The 24,580-nt window shown below is 64.7% G+C and overlaps 1 protein-coding gene across 4 annotated transcripts in view; it reads left to right on the top strand.

The window, feature by feature from the left end:
• Positions 1 to 24,580, top strand: part of NAV1 (neuron navigator 1) — a 142,546-nt gene that overhangs the window by 5,371 nt on the left and 112,595 nt on the right. For 3 of the 4 annotated variants that reach the window (XM_027565901.1, XM_027565900.1, XM_027565899.1), the window contains exons 2-4: positions 1,284 to 1,387; positions 9,447 to 9,539; positions 15,126 to 15,908. In XM_027565901.1, the coding sequence (XP_027421702.1) occupies positions 1,284 to 1,387; positions 9,447 to 9,539; positions 15,126 to 15,908 (980 nt within the window). The remainder of the gene's footprint in view (positions 1 to 1,283; positions 1,388 to 9,446; positions 9,540 to 15,125; positions 15,909 to 24,580) is intronic. The other variant, XM_027565903.1, reaches the window with a different exon arrangement.

Raw genomic sequence — 24,580 nt, 5'->3', positions numbered from 1 at the left:
GTGTGTGTGTGTGTGTGATGTGTGGTGTATGTGATGTGTGGTGTGTGTGGGGGGGTGGGGTGTGTATGTGTGGTGTGTGGTGTGTGTGGGGGGTATGTGTGGTGTGTGTGGGTGTGTGTGGGTGGTGTGGTGTGTGTGTGTATGTGTGGTGTATGTGATGTGTGGTGTGTGTGTGTGTGGTGTTACTCAGCCCTCGCCTAGTAATGTCCCACTGCCTTCTCACCAGTAGACTGCGCCCCCTCTGGAAAAGGCCAGGTTTAAGCTCATTGTTCCATAGACATCTCACCGCGGCAGCACGCAGCAACTGCTCCCAGCAAGGTTGGGCCCCCCTGCTCCCTCTGAGCCTGCCCTGTCCCCAGTGCGGGGCCTGCAGACCCACGAGGGCCGGGTCACCTGCGGGAGTTTGCTGGCCAGCAAACGCCCCCACAGCCCTGGACTCTCAGGCAGGTCTGGGCCTGGAGGGCATCTCCTTGGCCCCAGACCCAGTGAGGGGGAGAGAGGAGGTCCCTCGGGTCTCTGACCCCCTCCGGCCACCCCAGAGCTGGGAACGGTCAAGCCTGGAGGGGGAGGCAGCCCCCGTCCCACGGCCCAGGCCAGCCACCGATTTCTCCTCCTGCTCACACGCCCCGCCAGCCCCTCAAGCTGCCAAAGGGCCCATTTAGCTGGAGACACTGCCGGGCAGGCGGGCGGCTGGGAGAGCCCGGGTAATTGCCTATAATAAAAGCTCTCGGAGCCTTTGTTCCTGGGAGGACTGTACCCGGGGGCTGTGCTAGGAGGCCTGTGTGCACTTGGGAGCTGGTGCTTGGAGACCCGCCCTTCCTCCCTGCCGCCAGGATGGGCCCAGAGAAGACTCCGCCCTCGGGGGGGTCACAGAGACCCAGCTGGGTCCTCCCCACCTCCTGCTCCATCCTCCTCACCCCTGAGCTCTCTGGAGGGGTCAGCGGCCTCTACCTCAGAGCGCAGCCCTCCCGCGGGTGCACAGGGCAGCCTGGGGGCAGGGACCTGGCAGGACACAGACCCCCAGGCCAGGGTTACTCGGAGTCCCTCTGCCCCGGGGTTATTCACGGTCCAGGGACTCCGGGACTCTGAAGGGTGACTGGCGTCAGGCGGGCCCCTGCCCTCAGGTGCCCCTGGCCTAAGTAACTCTGGCAAAAAGGCCTGCTGCCCACCCCAGGGGCGTATATGCCCATTTGGGCACAGCAAAAGGGAAGGCCCGAGCTCCGAGGGGAGACGCTGGAGGCCAGCGCAAGTGACCGTGAGTGACCCCGTTCTCTGTCCTGCAGGGTCCAGGCCGACCCGGAGCCGGGCCCCCTCAGCCAGGGCAGCTGGGCCTCTGACGGCTACTCCAGCCCCTCTGGGGTCGCTGAGGAGAAACTCTCGAGCCTGGGTAAGTGCTCCGGGGCGGGGCTCCTCTGGGGGCGGGGCTTCCCCGGGGTGGGGTGGGGGGACGCTCCCTTGGGGGCGGGGCTCCTTCCGGGGGCAGGGCTCCCTCCAGGGGCGGAGCTTCCTCTGGGGCGGGGCTCCCTCTGGGGGCGAGAGGTCAGAGTGCAGCGGGAACTAGAGAAGCCCAGCTCCCTGGCCCCAGAGGCCCTTGGGCGTCAGGACGCGGTAACCAGGAGACCGTGCGGACTGTGTCTACATCAGAGCTGCCAGTGTAATGGCTTCCTCATGCTTGTGCCACACAGCCAGGGCGTGGCATCGCCAACCCAGGAGTGGGGCGAGGACTCCCTGGCTACATCTGGGAGCCCCAGGCTGCTCGGCCAGAAGGCCCCTCACCAGCTCGAGCACCGTGTCTGGTGGAGGGCAGGCGGGGTTCTCCACGGTGCGAGGTGCAGGGCAGCTTTGCGAGGTGGGCTTCACAAAGAGAAGACTCCCCTTCATAAAGGTAGAGAGTCCCCCACCTCCTGCAAGCCTCCTGGGCAGCGGGCAAGTCTCTCCGCCTTGCGGTCAGTGTCCACCTAGGCCAAGGACACCCCAGGCTCTTTGATGGGTGGGATGGGCAGAGATTTGGGGCCTGCTTTTGCTTTGTGGGGGGCCTGTACTCTGAGCCTGAAGAAACGGAGATGAGAGGAAGGGAAGGGAGTTTGTAGGGCCGCACTCACTCGTCACTGCTCTTGTTCAACCAACAAACCATCAGGCCGCTCATGCAGCAGGGAGACGCTTTCCGTGACGACATGCCCCCAAGCAGGGTGCTGGGCGCCGCCTTTGTCCCAAGTGGGTCCACCGCCAGCTGCTCCTTCCGCGTGTGCCCCGGGCAGTGTGGGGTGTCCATGCCAGTGCCCAGGCCCTCCGCACACCGACCGGCTGTGCGCTGGTCCCATCTGCTGACACGCCCCTTTGTTGCTGTCACGCGGACATTGCCTGAGTCTCCATTGGATCTTACTTTGGGAAGCCGGGGCCAGGGTCCCCAGCTCCCGCATATGAGGCCACGTGGGAGAGGACCAGGAGGGTCACCCCAAGATCGGCACAGGTGGTTACTTCCACTTCACGCGTGTGCAGGTACTGAGCCGGCAGGGAGTGGCAGGGTCTGCTCTCATCCCCCGGCTGTGCATCCTCGTGTCACTGGGGCACAAGCCTCTGCCCACCGGCCTCTCCCTTGAGACTGATTTGCATTTCTCCTCCCTCTCTTGTTGAGCTGACTCCATCTTTAAGCCACACTCAGTTGTTCACACCTTGTGGATTTAGGAGAGAAAACCCCAGATCTGGTGCTTCCTCCCAGGGCAGGAGGGGCTGGAACACCGCCCTGGGGCTCCCAGGCAGCCACGTGCCACCCTCCACCGACTCTCCCAGGATCCTCGGGCCGGATCTGGGTCTCCAGGCTGCAGAGGCCTTGGGCTCAAGGGCACTGAGGGTCACAGCCCTAACAGACGGTGTATGCATGCTAAGTCACTTCTGTTGTGTCCGACTCTTTGCAAGTCCATGGACTGTATCCTGCCAGGCTCCTCTGTCCATGGGATTGTCCAGGGAAGAATACTAGAGTGGGTTGCCATTTCCTCTCCAGGGGATCTTCCCCACACAGAGATCGAACCCACACCTCTTTACATCTCCTGCATTGGCAGGCAGGTTCTTTAGCTCTAGCGCTACCTGGGAAGCCCTTATGGACAGTGAGGCTGCCCTAACGGACGGTAGCCTCGCCCAAATGTGATCTCATCTTCTCCAGGAAGAGAGGCTCAGGGAGGGAGGGTAACCTGCTCAAAGTGGCGTCTGTGGTTCACGAGCAGCTGAGCTGAGACCAGGACCGCTGCCTCAACTCCCCAGACGCCGGGAGGACCAAATGCTGGTGACAGCCGCTGTTTCCTGAGCATCTACTGTGTGCAGGGCACAGCACCAGGTGCTGCCCACGAAGTCCCTCGTAAGCACGTGACACAGGCTTCACCATGGGCCTGCTGCCCTGCTGCAGGCAGGGGGCTCAGAGAGGTTCTGCAAAGACCTTGTCTGAGGACACACAGCAAAGGCTGTCCGGGACTGGAGCCTGGGCCCCGCCTTCTCGTGTGCTGGGCTCAGCTGGGCTTTCCTCACCTCCGCTGGTGGGACAGTCCCCCCACCCCCCGGCCCTGGCCCCAGCCCAGCCTGAATGCCACTGGCTCTGCATCCCAAGCCTGTTTTGTTTGCACTGGGCTAACCCCCCTTCCCACCCGCCTTCCCACCCTCTGGGGACTTTGAGGCCGGGCGTGTGTCCCAGCCATCTGTGAAGAGAGGATGCACAGACAATCGATGGGAAGCACAGCCCATGCTCCAGGCAGGCGGTGTGGGCTGTGGTCTCAGGGGCAGGGCTTCCATAGGGCCAGAGGGATGTGGAGGTGGGGACCCAGGGCCCCACTGGGCATCGTGGCCTTGCCTTTGCTGGCTGTGCAGCCTTGGGCTGGTTCCTGGCCTCCCTGTGCCTCCGTGATGACACCTGCGCCTGCTTCCGAGGGCTTCATGGGGCTAAAAAGTACCCGCACAGGCGAAGCCCTGAGAAGCTTTGCCCAGCACACAGAGCTGCTCAGCGCGTGCTGACCTGCTGCTTCGGCTTGGTGGGGCAGACTAGGGGTTGGGGGGGGGCATGCTCCTAAGGTGCCCACCTTTCAGGTGGCGGGGCAGGAGGTTGGGACATCCCAAGGTGGTCCAGCGAGGATTGGAGCCCAGCCTTCAGAGATCACGCTCTAGGCTGTCCCAGCCGTGACCTCACTGCAGGGTTGTGGGGGACGTTCCAGGTCCTGGGCACCCCGGGAGGCTGGACAGCTCTGAGACGGCCAGTGAGGTGGAGCCTGGCTTGGGGAGGGTTAGGGAGGGAGAGGCTGGAGCAGTGAGGTCACTGAGGAAGCCGGCGGGGAGGAGGGACGGAAAACCCAAGGGGTCTGGACTCAGTTTCTTTGGGGGGAGGGAGGAACCTGGGGATTCTGGGATGGGACTTGTCTCCAGGCAGGGGGTTCAGCCCATTTCAGTGGAGGGTCAGAATCAGCAGAGGCCGGGCAGCTTGGGCCCCCAGACCACTCCCACTCTAGAAGGGACATCAGGGGTTCTCAGGTGTTTGCACCCATGAGTACGGAGTAGGCACGGCCTGGCTTCCCAGTTTCCTGTTCTGGCCAAGAGCACGGGGCCCTGTGTTATCCACCTCCAGAGAGTTATACTCAGTGAACCAATTTTTATTCAGCACCAAGTACATGTCAGGCTCTGCTCTAGACACTTGGGTACATCTGGGGACAAAACAGGCACAAACTTTGCCCTGTGGGGCCTCTGTGGCCATGATGCTGTGCAGTGTTCACATCCAGGGACAAAGCAGGCACAGACTTTTCCCTGTGGGGCTTCTGTGGCCACAGAGCTGTGCAGTGCTCAGCCTGTGCAACTGCACATGAGCTGCACTGAGGCCCCGTGGTGAAGCCCCAGCTCTGGAATGTGCGAACATCCCAGCAAGCAAGGGCAGGGCTCTAGTTTTGGGAAGCCCCCTGAGAACACGAGCAGTGGCTGTCTTCAGTGTGGGGAAGGATGGTGAGAGGGAAGGTGCTCACTGCCCACCGTGGTCTTTCTGGAGGCTGCAGCCTGGTCCCTGTGTTCCGTGCCTGCCCGTCCTGGACTCAGCTCCTCCCAGCATGGCTTTGAGATCCAACCTCTGGCCTCAGATGAACTGGCGCTCATTCCTCTGCAGGCTGTGGATGGATCTCAAGGGTGAGGGTGCTTACTGAGGGGAGGTGGGCCAGGTCACTTGCGGTCTCTCCAGACCAGACTGCTCTGTCCAACCTTGGGACAGTTTTCCAGGGAGCAGGGGGACAGATAGGAATCCCATCTGGGGTGGGGGCTGTTTGGTAGGTCCTCACCACTATCCATCCTTCTGTGACTGGCGAAAAGACCTCGCCTCCGGGGTTGTCCTGAAGACTCAGCTTCACAGGGCTTTGCCCCTCCCGCCCCTCCCGCACCCCAGCAAAGACAGGCAGGTCCTCTTCCCAGCTTCTGGGGAGGCTGGGCTGATAAAGAGCCCTCCCAGCCAATGACGGGCAAGGCTTCAGTCCCTCCCTGGGCACCACTGAATGGGCAGAAATGGGTATAGAGCATCCGCTGCCCACAGCTCCCCACCCCCCATGAAAGGATTAGGGTCCCTGCTGAGAGACTCCCCACAAGAAGACAGCCTGCAGCCCACCCAGAAGGAGCTCTGGGAGACGCCATGGAGAGTGAGGGGATCTGGACACAGTGACCAGGAGGGTTAAGGGCTGAGAACCACCCCGGATCGTAACATTCATTCCCTGCTCATCCTTCAAGGGGCAAGAGGAATCCAAACCCTGCCTTCCTGGGTCTCCATGGGTGCGGCCAGGAGCTTCAGAGCGAGCTGAAGATGACTGCAACGGCAGGGCAGGGGGCGGGTGGGTGCAGGGCCACCCCAGGCCCGGGGCTGTCCCTGCCCGGAGAGCCGGCTCTGGGAACAGAAGGATTGAGGTCACAGTGAGAGGGACCTCCAGCTGGAGGGGCTCGGTCCCAGGGTGGAGCCGGTCCACAGTCCAGGCAGGAGCTGCACCCCATGAGCTTGCCGCATGCTTCCTCCCTGGGAGGCTGGGCCTCCGAGGAGCTGAGGGGGTGCGGGTACAGGACGGAAGCATCTGGGATGAGATCAGGCTCACGTGGGAAGGCCGAGTCCCTGGCCCCTCTCCTGTGGGTATTCCGGGCATTCACAGGGTGGTTTGTCAGTGCCAAGGGGTTGCACCATTCATTGAGATAGGAGCCCCAATGCACTCTTCTGTTACATTTAATGCCTCGTTTAAAACCTAACAGAGCTCTGGTAAAGCACAGAGGTGCCACCTGAGAAGCATGGGAGGGGAGTGTCCCTCCAGATGGGAAGAGGCGGGCTTGTTAGCTCAGCCGGAACCTCAGGTCGGTGGAGGCTTCTCCTTTCTGCTGAGGCTGGCTTCAGTTTTTTGGCATCAAGGACCTCTTTCAGAACCTGATGGACCCTACGATATGTCTTTCAGAGAGATGAACGTGTTCACAGCACAAAACTTGGGCATCTGACGGTTGGTTTATGGACTTTCTGTATCCAGTTGGTGAGCACTGACTAACAGATTCTGCTCTGTTGGCAGTGAGGTCATAACAGGGCTGCCAGACCACCTGGGTTTGGCCTGGTGGTTCCTTCATCTGGCTTTTGGGTCTCGTGGCCCACAGCGAGGTAATAGGGTTCCGTGTAAGAGCACCAGTTCCACCATAGAGCAGAAAACTGAGTAAAGCTGTCTTTGAGGTTCTTCTGAGCGTTGTGGTTCAGTGGCCTTAGAATAGCCAGCCCTGCGTGGGCGGGTCACAGAGGACACGCTCACTCGTGCGGTTCACGGGTCTCCATCCCACACGACTGCACACAGCCAGCAGACGCCGCCTGCCCCATCTCCTGCCTGGAGTTCCTGCCACCAGCGCACCCCCCCACCCCTGCAGCCTGCAGTTGCTATGACAACCGATGGCTGGTCCTGGTCTCAGGATGCTGTACCTGGGCCTCATGGAGCTCCTCTGGGGCCCAGTATGCAATGCACATCCCAGCAGGTGTGTGGGGGACGGTTGCCATGGGCAACACAGAAGCCGAGCCTACCTGGGAGACATCACCTTCTTACTCTGGTCTCTCTGTCAGCTGGGAGCTGGCCTCTGACTTCACCAAGTCCAGTTTCAGACTGAGTCCTGGATTAGGTGCTTCCTTCCGCCCCTCCAGCTGGAAGCCCACCCCACTCCCAGCAGACCTCTTCCTGACCAGCCAAAGTGCAGAGAAGGTAGACATTCTCTTAAGGCCACACAGTGAGTCTTGAAGAGAACCCAGGGCGCCCAGCACTTGAGAATAGGGAAGCCCCCAAGGGTCCTCGATGGTTAGGGCTGCCAGGCCCCCCGGAATTGACCAGGACCCCAGGACAGAGGTCCTGCGGCTGAGCCATGAAGGGACCTCGGTGCTGGGCATGGAGGAGGAGACCTCCACCCCGCCCCAACCCGGGGTTCTGCGGGCCAGGCCAAATGTGACTGCCGGCCTGGATCTGGCAGACCCTAGGCGGGCGGGATGGGCGTCCGGACCCCAGGGGGCACCTGGACAGGTAGGAGGGGTGGGGCCTCCTTCCCGACGCCCATACCCCCTGGCAGGACCCTGGCCTCCTACCCCACCAGGACCCTGAGTTTCCTGCTATGGGGCTCCACACTTGTTGGGATCACATGCGGTTGTTCAGTAAGTCCCCAAAACAGCAGAACTGGCGGGCAGACGTGAGTGCCCAGCCTGTGTTCCAATCCTGCCCCCCGCAGCAGCCTGCAGGGTGGTCCTGGTTAAGCGTGTTTCTCTGTAAAACAAAGACAATGACAGCGGTGGATTCGGAGGGTTTGATGGAACTTGCCCACCACGTGTCTCGGGGGTCCCTGGCAACAGCAGGTGCCTAGTGGCAGTGAGACCCCTGGCCCGTAGCTCACAGGCACCCACAGCCCTTGCTGACCGCCACGGAGGAGAGGCGCAGGCGGCCCAGGCAGCTTCAACAGCAGAAGTGTATTTCTCATGGGTCTGGAGGCTGGGAAGTCCAAGGTCAGGGTGCTGGCCGTTTCAGTTCCTGGTGGGAGCTCTCATCTTGGGGACAACCGTCGTCTTGCTGTGTCCACACACAGCTCAGAGGAAGCAAGCACCCTGGTGCCTCTACTTATAAGACACAAGGGACCCACCCTTGTGACCTAATGACCTCCCAAACGCACTATCTTCAAGCACGTCACACTGGGGATCAGTTTCAGCTCGTGAATTTGGGGGGACGTCAACACACAGTCTGTAACGGGGGGCTTACAATTTAGCTGGAGGGAAAGGACCTTTCTGCCTTGGATATGACTGGGCAGGATTTGTCTACTCGCCCCCCTGACTGTAACAGGTAGAGAGGAAAGTTCAAGATCAGTGTGGGATGTAGCCAGAGAAGGTGGCCCTGAGGCTGGGCCTTGAAGGGTGAATTGGAGTTGAATTCATATACGAGAAGGCATTGGGAAGAAGGGCAGGTATAGGTGGGATTCAGCCTGGACCAGAGGGTGGGTAGGAGAGCATCAGAGCCAAGCTCCGAGTCTGCCTTTTGGTTGGCACTGCCCTCCACGGTGGTCGATAACCAGGGTCGGCGAGGGGGACAGTCCTTCCCTGGGAGGCCATGGGGTCACTGAGTCAGAGCTGCTCACTTCTGCCCACTGTCGTGGGGTTCTGGCTTTATGCGGGGGTCCTGGGTGTCTGCTCAGAGGAGGAGGGGAGCCCCAGTGTCTGGCTGTGCATGCCAGGCGCCCCCATGGAGGAGCGGAGGGCCCGTGTTCTAGCCCGGGGTCAGGACACCCGGCGAGCGTTCGGGAGACAGAGCCAGAGGCCGCAGCCCAGCCTCAAGTCACCTTCCCTCCCAGGTCAGCAGCCCTTCGGCTACGGTCCCCATCCTGGAGGCCTGCATACCCTGAGCAGCCAGCCCCTGAGGCGGGGGCCTGCACCTTCCCAGCCCAGGAGAGCCTGGCCCTCCAGGGGGGCTCCCGCCTCAGCCCTGGGCCCTGGGGCCTCCCTGGCCCGGCCCCCACATCACACGACGGCAGGCTCACCCCACCGTCGGCATGCCGGCCCAGGACGGGTGCTTTACCAGGAACAGGGGCACCCATCCTCCAGCAGTCCTCCCCGAGACGCCGGGCCAGAGGTACATAGGGACCGCAGCCCCGGCTCCACCCCCGACCTTCCGTTTCCTGGGCCCCATCTTCCCCAACACAGGCAGACGGCAAACCTCTCTTCTGGGCCCCACCTGTGACCTTGAGCCCATGAGCAAACCCCCAACCCAAAAGTTCAGGGAGCCCCCAGGCCAGGGAGGCTGAGCCAGGGCCCCGCAGAGTCCACAGAAATGTCTCAGGCCCTGGAAAGCTGAGGCTGGGAGGAAGCGAGTAGGTCAGTCTGGGAGGGCCTGGACGAGGTGTGAGCCAGCTGGGGCTCCCATGCTGGATCACTGCGTCCACCGGTTGCTTTTCTCCTCTAGTAGGAAGCAGTCCACCGACCCTGGAGGGCAGGATTGCCCGGTGCAGGAGGGGATGTGAAGACTTCTTGCCCACTTGTGCCAGAGGCCCCCGAGGTATGCAGCGCAGAGACGGGGAAGGAGAAGGTCTCAGCTGTGACCCATCCCGAGGTCACATGGACGGGAGCTTCCCGCAGGGGCAGGGAGAGGGACTGCTGGCTCCCTGGGCCCAGGGCTGCAGGGACCGGAGGGAAGGTGTGGCTGGGAGCCGTCCCGGGGCCTGGCTGCCATTCCGGCCCAGCTGCGCCGACTCTCACCACGGGCACCAGAGGTCACCGCTGTTGACAGCCGCACACATCTGTTCTGAGCCCCCCCCGCCCTTTCACTCCGCCTCTCGTCATTCTCCAAGTATTCCCGAGAGCCTGCTGTGCGCAAAGGGCGGTGGTGGGTTCTGGGAAAAGATCATGGTCGGTAGACCAGCCGAGGGTGGATCCTCGGGAATCACAGACCGGTGGATGAAGCCTGCTGACTGGATGCCGGGAAATTATCACATCAGCTGTAGAAAAGTGTGTGGGGAGTCAGGAGAGGCGTGCAGAGGAGGGCCCGTGGCCGCAGGAAGGGCTGGGAAACAGAGGGCCTAGTCGTCTCTCCCAAGAGCTTCCTGACCTTGACTCACAGCAGCCCTGAGCCCAGAGCCATGCAGGCTGCAGTCCCCAGAGTGGTCTAGGCCCCCTCTCTTTCACAGGCCCGCTTCTGCTCCAGCGGCAAATCCCTACACCTTCAGTGCGTGCCCAGAGTCGGCCACTCCTCCCTGCTGCCAAGGCACCCGCCCGCCCCAAGCCACCATCTTCCCTCCCCTCAATTTTTGCAGCCCTGTCTGCCAGGAGCCCGGCCCAGAAGCCATGGGACCCTCCCCAGGGGAGCTGCCCGTGCGGGTCCTCTGCCCCAAGCCTGCCGGGGCTCCCACCCCACTGAGCCAAGGCCGAGTGGTGACCACCGCGGCTTCCCTCACGTCCTGACCCTGACCCTGACCCTGACCCTGACCCTGTCCTCCTCTCCAGAAGATGTGTATCTGATCCTGCTATTCTGCAGACACACCAGGCACACCCTGCCCCTGGGCCTTTGCACGGGCTATTGCCACTGCCTGGAAAAGTCTTCCCCAGACGCCCAGAGACCGAGCCCTCTCTTTGGAGCTTTCCTCAAACGTGCCTCCTCAGCACAGCCTCCCTGGGTCACCCAGCCACACGCTCGCCTCCTGCCCTCAGCTGCTTCACGCTCCCCATCCCAGGTCTGTTCCTTCTCCTCAGCGCTTCTCAATAGCTAGCCTCCCGCCTGTCGCCTGTTCCTCCTGTTTGACTGGACGTCCCAGGAAGACACGTTTCCATCTGAGTGTCCCTGGTGCGTCCCAGTGCCTGCCAGGGCAGGCTTCGGAGGCGCTTGGGCGGGCATGAGGGGCAGGGGCTGGCTGTCCGTCTGCAGACGAGACTGCGCTCCACCGCCTGCGCGGCCTGCAGCCTGCCCACGGGTGTGCTCTGGACGCTCAGAAAGTCCCTGCTGAGGGGGAAGGTCATGGGGTGGGGTGACGCGCAGAGACAAGGGCAGAAGGACGAGGGCTCAGTGGCTGCAGGGCTTTCCACAGAGGCGGGGAGTTGGGAGGGGATGAGCTCAGCACAGGGGCCAGCAGGGCCCCCTAAAAGGCGCGACTGGCCCCCAGGTCCCAACGGTGGGTGCAGGAATCGAGAGAACGCCCCCTCTGCTCGGCCCTCAGCCCTCGAGGAGCCGAGTGTGGACTCACCTGCCCACTCCCCTACCTGAGTCCCTCTTCTCCCAAGGTCACCCTTCAAGGTCAGTCGGGTGGGGCATCCTAGCCCCCTTCCCAGCAGAGGCCCTCTCTCAGACGGAGGGGCAGGGCCTGTGGTTTCCAGTCACCGGTCGGGGACGGAGTGTCACACTGTGTGCCTGTCCCTGGCCGGGGGCCCCGTGTCTCCATTCTTCAAATTGCTCTACGGTATCGGTCAGCAGATGCGGTCAGCCCACTCCCCCCACCCCCACTGCAGAGACTGCCGTGTCTTGGCAGAGAGGATGGTGAGGATGAGCAGTCTGGGGTCCTGGAGACGGGGTGCCATCATGATTGCAAATCAGCCTCCTTCCTACATCCCCTCTGGAGCCTGCACAGGGCCCAGTCCCCTCCACAGGCCACCATGCCGTCCGCACCCACTCCCCGCCCAGCTGGGCCTCCACCTCCCCGCACAGCCCCTCTCCTTGGCCCCGCCCGGCCATTGGTCCTGTCGAGGGCCCCGGGCTGGCACTGGCGTGCGTGACAGGGCAGGAGCCTCTCTTTTTAGGAACCACTCTGCATGTATTGGCTTTATCGACTGATGCTGGAATGGCTGTTGCCACGGCAGCAAGCGCTCCCACTGCAGTGGAGGATGGTGGGAAACTCAGGGGCTGTGAAAGGAATAGAGAGAGCGGAGGGAGGGAGCATTCCAGGATGATGGTTTAAAGGGACCTCCCCACAGCTGTGGCGAGACCCTTCAGAGACGGACAGGGGAAGGGGGGCGGGCAGACAGACAGGACTGGCCCCCCGGACTCAGCACTGAATTGGCCAAGGAGATGATGCGGAAGTGTCTTCCGTCTTGTAGACTGACAGGTGGTGCTTCACGCAGAGGGAGGGGGAGGCGGGCTCGTGTGTCCTTTCTGGAAAATACTCTCTTCTGGAAGAAGGTGAGATTTCAGGAGCCGATTATTGAGGGAAGGGAACGGACTTGGGGTCCGGGGCATATGACGCCCCTTGAGAGGAGACACAGGGGAATAAAGACAGGGGCCGGACCAGGCGGAAACCCAGGAGCCAGCGATCGAGTGAGGGCAGCCACGAGGAAGGGGCTCAGGCCTGGGCAGGGGGCACCGAGATCAGGAGGGCAGCGGGCAGAGCAACAGCCAGAGCGGGGCCAGAGCAGCTCCCGAGACCAGGTGGGGAGGAGGGGACTGCACACAGGGTGCAAAGACACTGGCCGAACCGACCGGAGCACAGCAGGGCCTCGGTCCACAACGGCACCCCGGCTGGGATGGGCCACGGCGCCAGGCCGGCAGCGGGGCGGCCAGCCCGCCCGTCTGCCTCGGGGGAGACGGAGTCCGTGTGCGCCAACACAGTCCCCTGGGGCAGCAGGGAACAGTGTCCCCCGATTCTCGAGCTGCTGGTTTTGGGGACAGTGAGACCCCCTCATGACTGAATTCACTGTGTTGTGTGCAGGCTAGAGAAGACCTCTGGGTGAGGCTGGGGACTTTGGAGGCTGTTGTGATTTCAGGACAAGTGGCTTGTGTCGGGGAACGGCGGGCTTGTCACCCAGACCTTTGGTGCCGACGGTGGCACTGGATCCCATCCTCCAGCTGGGAGGGTCTGGTCTTGAACACACGTGTCTCCCGTGTGCCCAGGGGGTAAGACCTTCTGACCAGCCTCCCTCCTCTGCGCAGGCCCGTAGGCCTGTCTGCGCAGTGCCCTCTGCCGAGGGACCATCTAGTGAACTCGCACCCACTCCGGCCTCCACCCCACTGCTGGCCACCCCCACCTCCGGCTCCCTGCCCCCCTGGTCTGAACCCTTCCCTACTTATGCTGATCCTACTCCAGGAAGCTTCTGAGAGTCCCTTCACGCGTCCTCCCACCTGTCACACCCACTCACATGTATGGGGGACGGCCCAAGTATGTGCTGGAGTTTGGAGTCACAGCAGCAGGGTGACAGGGGGCCTGCCCCTAGGTTCAGAGCCCCCTCGGTCCTCCTGGAAAGAGCACTGCGCACCTCTGTCCGCCTGCGCAGGACACGCCGCTGGGCCTGGGTGCTGTTTCCCAGGAACGGGAGCAGCCTGGTCAGAGTCCCGTTTGTTCTCTGCGGGCTCTGCCGACACTGAGCCCCCAAGGCCAGCACCGCCACCTTCTCTGTTTCTCCAAGGCCCAGTCAAGGGTCCATGTCGCTCAGCAAACGCCCTTCTGCCTGAGCCGTCTGTGCTCAGTCTGTGGCCAGCGCATCCACGCCACCACAGGCCTTGGGCCCGCAGGCTTTACGTGTCTCGGTCAGGACCCGGGACCCTGCCAGCACCCAGGAGCCATGCATGGAGCAGGCCCGGAGCCCCACACCCGGGCCTCCAAACCCGTCACCATCTGCTCCACCAAGGTGCCGGGAGACAAGCTCTGTCTGAGCGTGGGAGCCGGCTGGGCGGTAGGGGACAAACAGGTACACAAATGCCTCGCACAGGCAGGCGTGCCCCGAGCTGAGCTGAGCGAGCGAGGGCCGGGGCGGGGGGGGGGGGGGCAGCAGGAGCCTCAGAGTCTGGGGGTGCCTGGGGCTGCAGAGATGGAGGGTGGGGAAGGGGTGGCTCCCAGGGCTCCCCCCCTTTCTCCCGTCCCTCTCTTTCCTGCCTGAGGACGGTTTGCTCAGGCAACTTGGTCCTAACCGGGGAGGCCAGGGAGCCTGGGCAGTGTCGCGTCTCCTGAGGGCCAGGAGTGTCCAGTCCTCCTTGGGGCCAGCCCCATCAGCCTTCAGTCTCCATCCCTGCACACCACCCTCTTCCCGGGGCGGGTAGGGGTGGCTAAGGAAACATCTTTTTATTGGCTTTGTAGCCCCCACCACTGCTCAGGCAGGCGAGAGAGAGTCTAGGGCCGATCCGTCCTGATGCCCTGGGTTTGATGGAGCTCTTCCCAGGTCTAGTCCCTTTAACTCTGAGGCCGGTACTATAGTCCCGGGAGAGAAGCCAGAGATCCAGGGGCTGCAGTGCAGTGACTTTGACAAGGTCACGCAGTCAGACCCAGACACCAAGATCAGCCCCCTTCTCCACCGGAGGCCCCTCCCCAGTCCACGAGGCCAGCCTCTCCAAGCCGCCCCGGCCCCGTCCTCCGGAGGCGTCCCCACCTCAGGAGGGCAGCCTTGAGCCTCGCAGAGGACGGGAGGTGGGGCGGGAGCGCCCCAGACGTGGGGGCGGGGAGCCGGCGCCCCGACATGGCTTCTCCACTCCTCCCAGCGTCTCCCCCAGGCCCGCTCAGCCCACTGTCCCTCCGCTAAGCCTCAGCCCCCTTTACCTGCACCCCCCTCCCCCACCGCCTCAGCAGACCCTCCCACCGCCCCCGCCCCCCGGGCGCGGCAGGGGACCATCCGTGCCCCAGATCCTGCCCGCTCTGCGCCGAAAGCGAGGAGAAAACCGGGTCGAATCCCTCATCCCCACACCCCTCCGCCCCTGGATCTCGGCTGCAGACACCACCCCCTCCAGAGCCAGAAATAGATTCTCGCGCCCAGCTCCGCGCGCGCGCACAGCCCTCCCCTCCGCCGTCCTCCCCCTCCTTCCTGCGCCCCGAGTCGCAGCCCGCAGCCTCCGCTCCCGCTGGCGGGCAGCTCAGGGCCCGCGGGACCCACCGGGCGGGCGGGCAGGGGCCCGGGATCCGCGCCGGGCATCCCGAGCGCTGGCGAGCTTCTGGGCGTGTGTTCCTCTTTGATCGATTCAAAAATTTTAATTTGTCTTTCCCCCGCCCCGCCCCTTCCCCCCGACCCCGCCCCATCGCTCCCCGGCTTCTTCCCTTCCCCGCCGCCTGCCTCGCGTTTCTTCCCCCGCGCCTCGGCTCCCTCCCCCTTCCTCTCCCTTCCTCCGCGGTTTCTTCCGTCCTTTCCCTCCCCCTCCCCGCCCCTCCCCCGCCCCCCCCTCCGCCCCCGGTGCCTGCAGACGCCCGGATCGTCCATGCGCTCCTCGCGGGCAGAATGCTGGGCGGCAGCGTCAAGAGCGCGCAGCCCGAGGTGGAGCTGAGCGGCGGCGGCGGCGAGGGCGCGGACGAGCCTCGGGGCGCGGGACGGAAGGCGGCGGCGGACAGCAGAGCCATGCTGCCCAAGCGCGCCAAGGCGCCCGGCGGCGGCGGCACGGCCAAGGCCGGCGCGGCGGAGCTCAAGGTCTTCAAGTCCGGCAGCGTGGACGGCCGAGTCCCCGGCGGGCCGCCCGCCTCCAACCTGCGCAAGCAGAAGTCGCTCACCAACCTCTCGTTCCTTACGGACTCGGAGAAGAAGATGCAGCTGTATGAGCCCGAGTGGAGCGACGACATGGCCAAGGCGCCCAAGGGCTCGGGCAAGAGCGGCCCCAAGGGCCGCGAGGCTCCGCTGATGTCCAAGACGTTGTCCAAGTCCGAGCACTCGCTCTTCCAGGCCAAGGGCGGCCCGGCGGGCGGCGCCAAGACCCCTTTGGCCCCGCTCGCGCCCAGCCTGGGGAAGCCAAGCCGGATCCCGCGCGGCCCCTACGCCGAGGTCAAGCCGCTCAGCAAAGCTCCCGAGGCGGCCGTGAGCGACGACGCCAAGTCGGACGACGAGCTGCTCTCCAGCAAGGCCAAGGCGCAGAAGGGCTCCGGGCCCGCGCCCCCCGCCAAGGGCCAGGAGGAGCGCGCCTTCCTCAAGGTGGACCCCGAGCTCGTGGTGACCGTGCTGGGAGACCTGGAGCAGCTGCTCTTCAGCCAGGTGCTGGGTGAGTCCGCGTCCCGCCCCTCCCCTGTCGTTCCCTTTGCGCTGCCGGGGAAGGTCGGGGAGAAGCCTCACTCCGCTGTCCCCTCCCCGCTGCGGGGCTCTGCGGACCCCGGGCGGGCTGCGCCCAGACACTGCGCCCAGATGTCCCCGACCGGCCCATTCCCATCTGCATGTGGCCGAAGTGCGCCTCGGTAGGTATGGATGTCCCCGGGCCGGAGCCCCGGCTCGGCGCTGGCCTGTCAGAGGTGAGATTGGACAATGAGGTGCCGGCCTTAGCTTCTCAGAGATAGGGCCCATCAGCTTCCTGGAATCTTAAAGCTTAGCGTCCTCATCTGGCAAAATCTGGGGGCTGGTGGAGACCACAGCTGCGTCGTGGTCTGTTCTGGGCTGAAGCGCATCGCCGGGGGAGCGCCGGGTGGGAGCCGGGGTAGAGGCCAGATGTGGGGGACAGAGGTGAGCGCTGTTCCGCCGCGGAGCAGCGCTGAGGTTCCGCTTCCTCTGTGAATCCCCGGCGGGAGCGCGCGTCGGATTTCTCGGGTGTGGGTGTTTGGCAGGGAGATGCTTCTGGGGTCTGGGGGCCGGCGGGCAGCCAGCTGCGCGCATCTGGACGCGCGACCTGTACCTCGGCCCGGCTGTGGCCCGCACCCCCACCCCACCTCACCCCACCCCCGGTATTCAGCGCGTGGGGGGAGGTCTGGGGGTCATGCGGAGACTCCCCGCTGACCGGGAGGCCTTATTTTTTCGGCTAACGGGAGCCGGCCGGGCGGGGAGGAGGAACAAAGCTCGCTGGCGGAGGAGGCGCGGAGAGCTGCTCCATTGTTCTCCGACCTGAGGAGCCTGAGCGGCAAACCTGGAGCAGGCCCGGGGCTGCGCCCGCTCTCTCGGGATGCGGCGCCCTGGGAGGGAGGCAGCCGCGAGGTGCGGGGCAAGGTGGTGCCCCCGGGGGCCGGCGCGGCCGTGCCCGGGAGCACAGCGGCGAGGCCCGGGGCTGGAGGCCGCCCGCGCTCCGCGGACTCGCTGCGGTGGCGGCGGGGATGTGGTCCCCCGGGCCAAGGGACCCGGGTCCCCACGAGCAGCCCGCTCCGCCGGGGGCTGCGGAGGGGCGTGTCCGTGCGCGCGCGGGGGCGGGGCCGGCGGGTTGCGGCCCTCGTGACGGACAGGCCGCGGCGGGGCGGGCGGGGGCTCGGCCGGCGGCCGGAGAAGGCCGCGCTGCGAGGACTGGTTGGCTGCGACCTTCCCGGGACCCCGAGGGCCTGCTGGGCCGGGGTGACGGACCCCCAGCAGGGCGGGTTTGGATTCAGGGGCTTGCGGAGGAGGCCGCATACGGGCTCTGCAGTGGGTGGGGTGGGTGGGGACTGGACACCCGCAAAGCCGGAGGCGCGGGGGCCTGAAGGCCTGGCCTCCGCAGGGACCTTTGGGGCGCGGGTGGGGGCGAAAGTCGAAGGGCCACCTCATACCCCACCCCGTGCCGAGCGCTGCCCGCAAAGAGCTTACAGTCTAAAGGGGCGACACGGATGATGAAGGAGAAAAGCAAGTAATTCCAGGCCAAAAGGAGGGCTATGGAGAAAATGGGGGTGCAGGAGAGGGCCTGGGAGGTGAAGACCTGCCTCAGCCCCTCGGAAAAGGGGCTGTTGAGTCGTGACTGAGCCAGAGGAGGCGCAGGGCTGAGGGTCGTCTGGCTGAGGTGGGTGGGACAGAACAGGGGAAGGTGTGGCCTGTCTGGGGGAGGGAAGGGACAGGCAATCAGAGGGCAAGCCCCCCTTTCAAGGTCAGGGCTCCCCAGGCCTGCAAGTCCCCAAACTGCCCAGGACCGGGCTGCCTGGCCGAGGCCCTTCTCAAGAGACAGTGACCACAGAGACCCTGACAGACAGTCCTGGAGCTGGTGGGGGAGGGGCCGGGGGAGAGAGCCAGGGCTGAGCTGCATCCCCTCACACCCCTGAGCACCTGCTTGTCTCAGAGAGGAGGGAGATCGGGAGATGGAGGGTCAGACCCTGGTCCGGGGTGCGGGAGCCTCTTGGAGTCACCCTGAGCCCGTGGTGGGAGACAGAATCTGCGGATCCCTGAGTCGCAGGTCTGCATAGGGGGCCTGATGGAAGGAAGGGGGTCGGTAGGTGAAGAGGGGCCTGGCCAACCTCTATATGCTGGGCACAGGCCGCCAGACCAGTCATGGCAGAGCTGGTGGGGGAGAGTGGACAGTGGGGCAAACGTCCTGGACTGACCACAGGTGGGGCTGATGAGTGGACGGCCCCAGGAGAGCAGGGCATTGAAGAGGGGGTGGGGGGCGTTGGAGGAGCAGGTGACCCCAGGCAGAGCCGCTGTTGTGAGTGGGGTGGGGGGGCCCCAGAGCCCACGGAGGTGCCTGGGTTGTCAGGCGCCTCCAGGTGGTGGTGAGAGACACAGGTTCCACACCTGTGAGCTCAGCGTCGGGACACGCCCACCCTGGGACCATCCCAGACCCCGAGAGCTGCCCAGCTAGTTCCTGGGGAGGCAGGGAGGCAGCCCCACATGAGAGCCTTTCTGAAACGAAAGGGAATGAAAGCTGGTCACGGCTTCCCAGAAGTCAGCTGGGGCCCAGATGGTCTGGGCGGGCGCCCTGCCCTTCCCTTGCTCTGGGAGCTGCCAAAGAACGAGGGTCCCACTGGGAAGGCCTGGAAACTTGGAAGGCCGGGGGGTGAGCGTCTGGAGGAAAGGGGCCCATCGTAGGGCTCAGATGCCTTTGGGCCCTGGTGGGCAGTCCACCGCAGGCTCCTCCAGGGTCCACACCTCCCAGGTGAAGGTCACAGCCGGCCTGGGGTGGGGCCGCCGGGAGTCTGCAATCTGCCGCCCTGCGCAGACGTCCTGAGCTGCAGGACCTCCGGGGCCTCCTCTGCAGCTCAGGTTCCCCACTTGGGAAGGGTGCTACCCTAAGGGTCAGGACCAGGGAGGGGTGCAGATTGAGGCATTGGGCCCTGGTGGGCAGTCCACCGCAGGCTCCTCCAGGGTCCACACCTCCCAGGTGAAGGTCACAGCCGGCCTGGGGTGGGGCCGCCGGGAGTCTGCAATCTGCCGCCCTGCGCAGACGTCCTGAGCTGCAGGACCTCCGGGGCCTCCTCTGCAGCTCAGGTTCCCCACTTGGGAAGGGTGCTACCCTAAGGGTCAGGACCAGGGAGGGGTGCAGATTGAGGCAAGCAGACCTTGACGATGCCCCCCCAGGCCTGAGAGCGGGTGCTGAGAGCAGTGCACACGCTGTCCCATCCTGACCTTGACTCCCTTGGAGGCACCCCCTCCTCAGCCCTCCAGGTGCTGGGCCCGTCAGGTGCAGAGGAACCCGGGCGGCTGGGGTTCCTGCTCCCACCTCCTCCGAAGGCGTCTGGACCCACGTGAGGGGTTGCCTTGACAACGGCTAGGCCCTTGGAGGCACTGGCCGACAGTAGAGCAGGGGAAGGAAGTCAGGAAATTATCTGTCTCTAAGCCAGTGGGTTGGTGTGGGGTGTTTCAGGGGGCGGGGCTTACTCTAGAGGCTGCATTCAGGGATGCAAGAATGGAGGGAGAGAACCGCCTTCTCCAGCGGAGCTTTTCCTTTTTGTTCAGCACACTGGGCGGGTGGAGAGTTCTGGGGAATCCTCCCAGCTCCGATGCCCGGGCAGACGGGCTGTGTGTGCGAGCTCGCCCACACTCGCGTGCCCGCGCTCCACACACAGGGCTGCAGTGCCTGAGCCTCCCCAAGGGGGAGAGAGGGGGGGCCAATGCTCCTGGGCTCGCAGAGCCGCGGGGAGCCCCGCGTGTCAGGGACAGCTGGCAGGACCCTTCCCCTGGGTCCATTCCTCCCGGGCCCTGCCCCTGCCCTTTGGGCCTCCCTGCTCCAGCTGCTGCAGGCCCTGCTCTGCGGCTGAGGGGAGCAGATGGGCCGAGGAGGGCTCCTGGCCGCTGCTCTGCCCTGAGGACAAGCACACGTGGAGGGAAGTGCCTGGAGCTCCTGGCAGAAGACTGGTGGTCAGAGTGCCTCCACCCCCAGGCCCAGGCTCCCTGGGTGGGGGTCCAAGGTGGAGTAGGATCAGGTCTCCTGGAGTCACGGGCTGCTTTCTCACTGCTGGCCCATGTCCCCTCCCCAGCTGACGTGCACTGCGGCACAGCTGTCCCGTCCCTGCACCCCCCCTCAGCCACCAGCACCAGAGGCTCTCTCTTCTGCAGACCTCCAGCCTCACCCCGCCCCGGTGCTCCCTCCCCGCACGTGCCTGCAGCTCACGGCCTCTTCCATCCAGGGCTGGGGGTGCGCTGTGCGAGGGGGCTCCAGAGAGAGCCAGTCCTGGGTTGACCAGGCTCATCCCTGCTGCTCTGCAACCCCTCCCCTCACGGCGGGAGGAAAGAGCCCCTGCCTCCCTCCCTGAGACTCGGAACACACAGTGAAGTTGTGTGGCGGAGCCACCCACCTAAAGCCGAAATTACTCCCTCGTAGCATTGTAGGCAGGTGGGTGTTCTGTTTACACACTCCCGGTGACAGAGGGCTCACTACCTCATTTTCCTGGAAAGCACTCGTTGTTAGAAAGGCCGCTGAGCCGATTTTCTGTCTCCGAAGAACCTCCACCAGCGTGGAGGCCACAGACCGTCCCCCGGGTCCTCACGGGTCAGGCCGGCCGCCTCTCAGATGCCTGTGCACATCTCCTCCCGTCTTTTCTCCCTTCCCTGTCTTTTCTTTTGGAGTGAGACTTGCAGAGGAGGGGCCGAGCTGTTCCCCCTGATTCCTGGACCCCCACCTCCTGGTAACATCCGCACCCCAGCACCTGGCCGACCTGGGGTCCATCCCACAGCGTCCCCCTCGTCCCTGTGCTGGCCAGCCAGGGGAAGATGGGTGCCATGTGCTTCCCACTTGTGCTGGCCGACCTCCTCCCCCTGCGTCTGCGTTACCCGGGTGTGTTCGATGTCCTCAGGGCCTGCCCTCTCCCACACGGGAAGGCGGGGGGCCGGGCACAGCTCCCTGGCCCCAACGGGCAGGCCCTGCTCTGGCATAGAAGCCCCTGGAAGGCTGGGTCAGCCCTCAGCAGACTCCCACACCTTCCCTCGCTGTGGCTCCTGGGGACCTGGCCCTCAGGGAGAGGAAGCCAGAGCCCCTGGCCCAGCGTCGCCTCCTGAGCAGCAGGCACAGGGCCAGGCTGGGAGGACGCTCTGGGGATGGCGTCTGTGCCCAGGCTGTGTCCCGGGCGGCCGCAGCCTGCATGCCTGGAGGACCGGTGGGCCCGGCTCTATCTCTGACGGGCACCTGTGCCTCTGGCAGGAGAAGAGGGAGGTTGGGGGCGGTAGGGGAGAGCACGTGCAGGATCTCCTCCTGCTGAGGCAGGAGAGCGTGGGCTCTGTCGTGGGCGGGCTGCGGGCTCACCCGAGGGCTCTGGCTCCAGCAGCGTCCAGGTTCTCACCGCCAGCACTGCCTGTTTGCCATACAGCTCTTCTCCAGCGCCACCCGGCCAGAGCCCTGCTGGGCGCGGCTCAAGCCCGCGTCAGATCTATTTTCAACATCCTGATGATAGGTCCAGTGCTGTGTGGGCGGTACCGCACAGTCTTCTAATCTGGGCCTAGACTGGCTGCCCGGCGCGCGCCCCTGTGCCTCGGGTGCGCAGGCCTGGGGTGTGGTCTGGGCGCCCAGGTTGTCTGCAGGGGGTCCAGTAGGGGGTGCTGCCTTTGGGCGTGGTTAGCTGAAAAGTGCTGGTGTTTTCTGGGAGAGCCAGACTGTCAGGTGTGGCCCTGGCTTGCGAGGGGAGGTGGTGAGGGTTGAGAGTGCAAGCCAGGCAAGTGTGGCGAGGAACCGGTGTCTGGACATGAACCCCAGGGCGTGGGTGGGGCTGGGAAGCTGGAGGTGCAGAGGGTGGCGGGTCACGTGGGACGGTGCACACAAACGCCTGCACACTCAGCCTCCAGCAGCAGCACACAAGCCGAAGGTGTGTGTGTGCACGCCTGCCTGTGGACTGGCCAGGCTTGAAAAGGTCTGAAACACGGCCAGATAGACCCCCAGGTAGAGACCGCACTGGGGCTCACCGGTTCCTTCCCAGAAAAGTCCTGTAAGGCTGCTTCTCCAGGACCCCGGCTTCCTCTGCCCTTGGTGACCTGCTGAGCAGGCCTTCCCTTGGGGGACGCTGGCAGCCCCTTGGGAAGCCTGGCTTCTCTGGGCAGGACTCTTCACCTGACATGGGGCACAGACTCCGACATCTCGGGCTGGGATCTGATCCGCCATGGGAATCAACAGACCCAGAGAAAGTGATGGCCTACTGATGACTGGCCCCCATGGATCACGTGGGGTGAGAGGTTCTTGTTCCTTAGGGTTAATAGGTCACCCCATGCCCAGTGACCCTGTGCTTACAACTGGACGAACGCCGACCCTGGACGGTGGGTCATCCTCCTGAGTGCAGGGTCAGGGCCTGACCTTGACCTCTCCACCGCCAGCTGCCAGGAGCCTCAGGAAGCTCCCCTCCCTGCGGGGTGAGCATGACTCCACCGAGCCCAGGGCCGCTGTCAGGCAGCTGCCGGGATGGAGCTCGTTCACTCCATGATTGTGGCTCATTCGCTCTCCACTGCCCGTGTGTGGGTGGGCCGACAGGAGGCCCCTCTCACCCCTGCAGGGAGCAGGCGGGCAGGGCAGCCTGGAGCCCCTCAGCGTGCGGGGCGGGTGTGGTGTCCCGGGTGCGAGGGGACACCGTGGACGAGCCACCTTGGAAAGAAGGTTGGGTCCTGGCAGCGGAGACGAGAGGGACTGGGCTCAGGAGGAGAAGGGGATGGGGGCTTCCTTGGGGCTCCATCTGGCTGGGGGAGATGGGAAAGGACGTGGGTGGGCAGGTGGAGGGCTCCCTGCGGCAACCACGACAGGCCCCGGGCAGGCCCTTGGAGGGGGGAGGTTGGGGCTGGCCCCCACAGGCCCCTGACGGTGTCCCGAGCCTGGCGTCGGTCCGGGAGAGGTGCTGAGTGGGAACTAGGCGGCCCAGCGCCTCCCGGCTTCCGTGTCTGTGTGCCGAGCAAAGGCGCCCTTTGCAGCCCCTGCCGTTTCCGGGGAGGAGGGGGAGCAGCAGCAGCTCTGAGGAGGCCCGAGGGGTCAGTGCTGCCCCCCAGCCCCGGGAGAGCCCCGACCCACAGCCCCCGGCAGCGCAGAGCGGGACTGCATGGGGCGACACCAGCACATGAGCCGGAGGGGGTGACAGAGTGACCGGACGCGAAGCCCCGCCTGCGCAAAGAGACACGCGCATAGGGGTGTAGGGTGGGCCGCCCCTCTCGGCTGCAGCCTACCTGCTGCGTCCCGAAGACTTCCTGAAGGAGCTGGAAGTTGGGATAAAGGAATCCGTGAACTCTGGGCGTGAGGAGCCAAGGTATTCCAACCACCCAGGTCTGCTTGGGTGGGGTGGGAGGGCTGGATCAGGGTTCCTTGGCTGGGGGCCCTCGGAGCAGACAGTCCTCAAGGGCCCTGCCTGCTCAGAGGCCCCGATGCAGTGCGGGGTCCCGGGGATGGTAAGGGGTCTCGTCTCCACTGCAGCTCTTCCCCACCCTCTGTTGTTTGGGGGGGCCGCCCAGCTGGTCTGTGTCTGTGCCTCGGGTGCTGCCGTGGGTTCCGCCGTCCCAGGAGCTGGGTGTCTGGCTTTGTCCTGGGGCTTGGACTTCGCAGGAGGCCTAGGGTTCAGGGTCACTCAGCAAGTTTAAGCAGAGCTGGACGCGGCCGAGGCCATTCAGACCCTCCAGCCTCTAGGGTAGGAGCTGCGTCTGCCCCGCGGCTACAGACAGTCTAGACTGCAGGCTGAGGGCCCCAAGCCTCTGTTGATGGGAATCCATTCTCTCCAGCCCCCTGCAGATGTCCCTGCCTCCTGTCGCTGTCCTGCCCGAGCAGCAGACAGACGGGCGGTCACAGGGCAGCCGTGGCTGCAACAGCCAGAGCTGCCGGCATGTTCCTGGGGAGGGGGCTCCTCCGTGGACTGGAAGGTCGTGGCAATAAGAAGGACAGGGCCAGCCGGGAGGAAACGGGCAGGGCCCCACAGTCAGCCTGGGGTCAGCTGTTCCCCCAGGCCCTGCGCCTGTGGGCCCTGGGCCCATCCGCCGTAGCTGTGGAGAGGGAACACACCCCGTCAGCCTCAGCCTCCCTGGTGGCCAGAGCTGGGTCAGACTTGCCCACCCGCCGCTCCGCAGGGAAGGGCAGGCGGGCTGTGGGCTGCTCTGCAGGAACAGCCCCGTCTGCCTCTTGGGGCCCAACTCCCTCTTCTGTGCCTGCATCACTTCTTCTCGGTCAGTATTCCTGATTTTAGATCACTGTGTCTGCAGGACGCGGGAGAGGGGCTGATGGAGCACTAGCTTCACAGAGGATCCGGGGGGACGTTAGCTTCACGGAGGATCCGGGGGGACGTTAGCTTCACGGAGGATCCGGGGGGACGTAGCGTCGTGGAGGATCCGGCGGGGGAGAGGGGGAGTGTTAGCTTCATGGAGGATCCGGGGGACGTCGGCTTCATGGAGGATCCGGGGGAACGTTACCTTCATGGAGGATCCGGGGGACGTCGGCTTCATGGAGGATCCGGGGGAACGTTACCTTCGTGGAGGATCCAAGGGACGTCAGCTTCATGGAAAGCCCAGGTTGTAGTAGTACCTGTCACTCATTGGGTGACGCACAGCAGGCACCGTGCTGAGCGCCGTGTTGATTCACATAACTGTCAGCTTGGTGAGTTCAGTGCTGCT

The sequence above is a fragment of the Bos indicus x Bos taurus genome, chromosome 16, assembly GCF_003369695.1.
Source record: "Bos indicus x Bos taurus breed Angus x Brahman F1 hybrid chromosome 16, Bos_hybrid_MaternalHap_v2.0, whole genome shotgun sequence".
Taxonomy (NCBI): Eukaryota; Metazoa; Chordata; class Mammalia; order Artiodactyla; family Bovidae; genus Bos; species Bos indicus x Bos taurus.
The sequence above is the reverse complement of the archived record's forward strand: the minus strand, read 5'-3'. Positions and strand labels throughout refer to the sequence as shown.